The sequence below is a fragment of the Stegastes partitus genome, unplaced genomic scaffold, assembly GCF_000690725.1.
Source record: "Stegastes partitus isolate 25-593 unplaced genomic scaffold, Stegastes_partitus-1.0.2 Scaffold431, whole genome shotgun sequence".
Classification (NCBI taxonomy): Eukaryota; Metazoa; Chordata; class Actinopteri; family Pomacentridae; genus Stegastes; species Stegastes partitus.
Genome location: NW_007578162.1, coordinates 424,442 through 428,105, shown reverse-complemented (window position 1 = coordinate 428,105; position 3,664 = coordinate 424,442). Strand labels below are relative to the sequence as shown.

General features: G+C 38.1%; 1 protein-coding gene across 1 annotated transcript in view; it reads right to left on the bottom strand.

Annotated features, from left to right (window-relative positions):
• The window catches only part of LOC103360366 (glutamate receptor ionotropic, kainate 5-like), a 154,338-nt gene that overhangs the window by 61,730 nt on the left and 88,944 nt on the right, over positions 1–3,664 (bottom strand). The window contains exon 12 of the mRNA XM_008286087.1: positions 3,510–3,623. Within this exon, the coding sequence (XP_008284309.1) occupies positions 3,510–3,623 (114 nt within the window). The remainder of the gene's footprint in view (positions 1–3,509; positions 3,624–3,664) is intronic.

Genomic DNA, 3,664 nt, shown 5'->3' with positions numbered 1-3,664 from the left:
GATAGACTGTGCAGCAGATGGAGGGATGGGTTGAGGTGCGTTCAGGTTCGCCGGCGGAGCGTGAGAAAAACAACACGGACTGGAAATGAGGGAGAGGCGTCGAGATAAATAAATAAATCAACAAATAAATCAACATCAAAGGAGGAGCAGAGAGACGCTGGAAGAGGTCAGCGGAGGACTGAGAGGAAATGAGACACGAACCCAGAGGAGGAGAGACGAGGACAGAAGAAGTGGTGGAGGAGGACATGAAAGACAAACTGGCCATCAGGTGAAGACAAACACACCATAAATGAACTGAGATCATGAAAAAAAAAGTCCTGTTCAACAGTTTTGAAATTATTTTAAACCTTTTTTTTTTTTTTCATTTTGGATGAGTTCTGGGTTCTTTTAGATAAATTTTAAAATCACTTTGGGTCATTTTTGAGTCTTTTTTAACCATTTTAATTCATTCTGGACAAGTTTTGTTCATATTTAACAATTAGAAGGTTTAAAAATCGAAACAAAAGTCGTTCTGAGCAATGTTGAGTCATTCTGGACAAACAATTGTTGTTCTAGACAAACTTTGATTCATTTCCAACACTTTTTTGTTTCATTTTGATCAATGTTGAATCATTTTGAACAAGATTTGTGATACTGGAAATTACATTTTTTTTTGTGTCATGTTGGACAATTATTGAGTAATTTTGTGCCCTTTTGAATCATTTTGGACAAATCTTTGGCTCATTTAAACCATGTCAAATCATTTTGGGCAAGTTTCTGTTCATGTTTAGCAATTGCAAGTTTTCGTTATAAATAAGTTTTGAAATGATTTTGGACAACTTTTTGTTGTTTTTGACACATTTTGAGTTGTGATGTCGGACAATTTATAAATAATTTCAACCAATTTTGAGTCATTTTAGCCCAATTTTGACTTATTTTGGAAAAAAGTCTTGAGATATTTTGGACATTTTTGAGGCATTTTCAACAGGTTTGTGTCATTTTGGACAATCATTTGTTACTTTTAGACACTTTTTGGAGCCATTTTCCACATTTTTTAAGTCATTTGGTAAAATATTGTGCTATATCAGACAATATTTTTGATGTTGGACAATGTTCTTGTCAATTTGAGCAGTGTTAAATCATCTGAGGCACATTTTGAGTCATTTTGTACAATCCTTAAATATTTTTGAACCAATTTTTACTTTCATTTTGTGCTCGGGTTCACCGGCGGAGCGTGAGAAAGACAAGAAGAGCTGGGACTGAGGGAGAGGAAATAAACAAGTCAACATCAAAGCAGAGACAACAGGAGGAGGAGGAGGAGGAGAGACTGGAGGAGGTCAGTAGAGATCTGAGAGGAAATGAGACACAAAACCCAGAGGAGGAGAGACGAGGAAAGAAGAGGTCATGATGGGAGGAGGACATGAAAGACAAACTGGCCATCAGGTGAAGACAAACAGACAACAACTAAATAATCAAGTTTTTTTTTTTGAACAAATCAGAGAAAACAAAGTGAATGTAGAAGTAGGTGTACAGGCTTGTGGTTCTGCTGCTGACGCTTCTAATCTATTCTGTAATGAGCTCCAGTCAATTACATTCACGAAACACTTTAATGTCGTACACAACAGCATAATGTTTTTCTGTAATGATATTCTCTGTGATTCTGCCCTCGAAGGCCAACTTTTACTCGCAGCTCAGTGTTAACGGTTTCACTTTGATTGTAGCATTACAAAAGGGTTTTAACTGTTTATGTTCCGGTGCCTCAATATTTCATCTCCAAGGGGCTCCAAAAACTTGCCTAAGATGACAAAAGATGTGTCCGATATGGCTAAAACTTCTCCAAAAGGGCAAAAAAAAGTCCAAAATTAGTCTAAAATTTAAAAAAAAAAATGAATCAGCAATTATTAAATTTGCCCAAAATAACTTGAAACTCGTCCAAAACAAATCAAAAATTGTCCAAAATACCCAAACTGTTCCAAAAATAATAANTTACTGGAAACTGAGCGATTCGTACTGAAAGAACTTGCAGCACAACGTTCCCTGCCAGCCCAAAGCGACTTTAGGAGTGTTGTCAGTGAGTTTTCAGAGTCGGGCAGCTGTGGAAGTGTTTAATCAGCTCAGTTAAACCTGCAGGAGTTTCTGAAGGCTGCTGCAACATGTTTTGGAGCCACGCAGGAAATAAATACATGACAAGTGAAACCCGGTTTACAGAGTCTCCTAACATCTTCACTGCAGAAACGACTGGAGAGCAGTGGTGCACGGTGTACTGGTACCAGACGGAACGAGAGGCTGCAGAAATAAATGCTCTCGCTGAGCGTCCACAAACCAAAACACGGCATTTTTTCCTGTACAGCCAACAATCCACAGACACCACAAAGCCCGTCTGTGAAACGTGTTTTCTCCACCCGAACCGAAGGAACCCAAACATCCAGCTTGGCAAATACACTCGAGCAACAGGTCGGTCAGCGTGACGGATGATAAAATGAGATGATGGAAGTCAAACAAGCGATTTAATATGTGACAAGCAAAGTAAAAACCAGCTGTTTGCAGATCAACAGGAGCTTTAAAAAGCAAGCGGGTGAATAAAACGAGCATTAAAGCATCTAATGAGCAGCAGAGCAACGTGTGAAGGTGGACGAATGTGTAAAGAACTAAACCTGCCAGGTTGGTTTATAAGGCATGCTATGTTTTTAACATTAACCAAGTAACTGCAAAAACAGAATCTTCAGATTTTCAACAGTCCTTGAACTACTCATCCACAAGGTGTGGTTGCTTTGGGAAAGTCAGCCAAATGATGATGTTTCATGGGAATCGCTGTATTGTTTGTTTCATGTTTAAAAAATCATCGAAAATGAACCATTTGTACTCAAAAAAAAAAAAAGTAATAAAAAAATAAAAATGGTCTTTTTCAGTGTAATTGTGAAACCATTTGTACCTCAGTGAGGACTAAGAGACTTTTTTAGTTGATATGGAGCAGAAAGGAGACCGACAAGGAGACAAATTAAAAATATATGTAGTAAAATATGGATAGTATAGAGTCACCATGTGTTTTTTAGTGTTGATAACACCTGTGGATTAATGCTGGATGTGTCCAATCCTGTTTTTCTTTCAAGTAAAAAGAAAAAAAATTAAAGAACTTAAAGAACTTGTGTGTGTCCTTTTTTGTTTGTTTGTTTGTTTTATAGCTTGTTTTCACAGTTTCTACTGTGACTTTACCAAAGTATTTCCTGTTGTTTGAACAAATTTAAACAAATCAACAAATTCAATCAGTTATTCCATTACTTTTTCTGATTTTTTTTTTGTGTGTGTGTGATTTCAGTCCCTCTATCCATGTACCAAAGTCAGAACTTGTGGCAACACCAGAACATGACAGAGTCTGTGATGGATTTCACAAGAGGCGAGGAGAAATAATGAAACTTCACCAACGGGGCGGTTCGTACAAGTCTTTCTAGTGTTGCTTTTATATTCAGGCAGATGATAATGTGTTTGATATACGTCAAGAACAACTAAAGAAAAGGTGAAGGTGAGTTTACCAGATGAACCCGGTACAGGATGCTGATCCCCAGAGTCATGAAGGGTTTGGAGAAGTCGATCACCTTCTCTCTCTCCGAGGTGATGGTGAAGCCGGCCACCGCCAGATCAGCTTTCTGCACAGAGAGGAACAGAGGTGGAGAGGGTTTAGTAACAG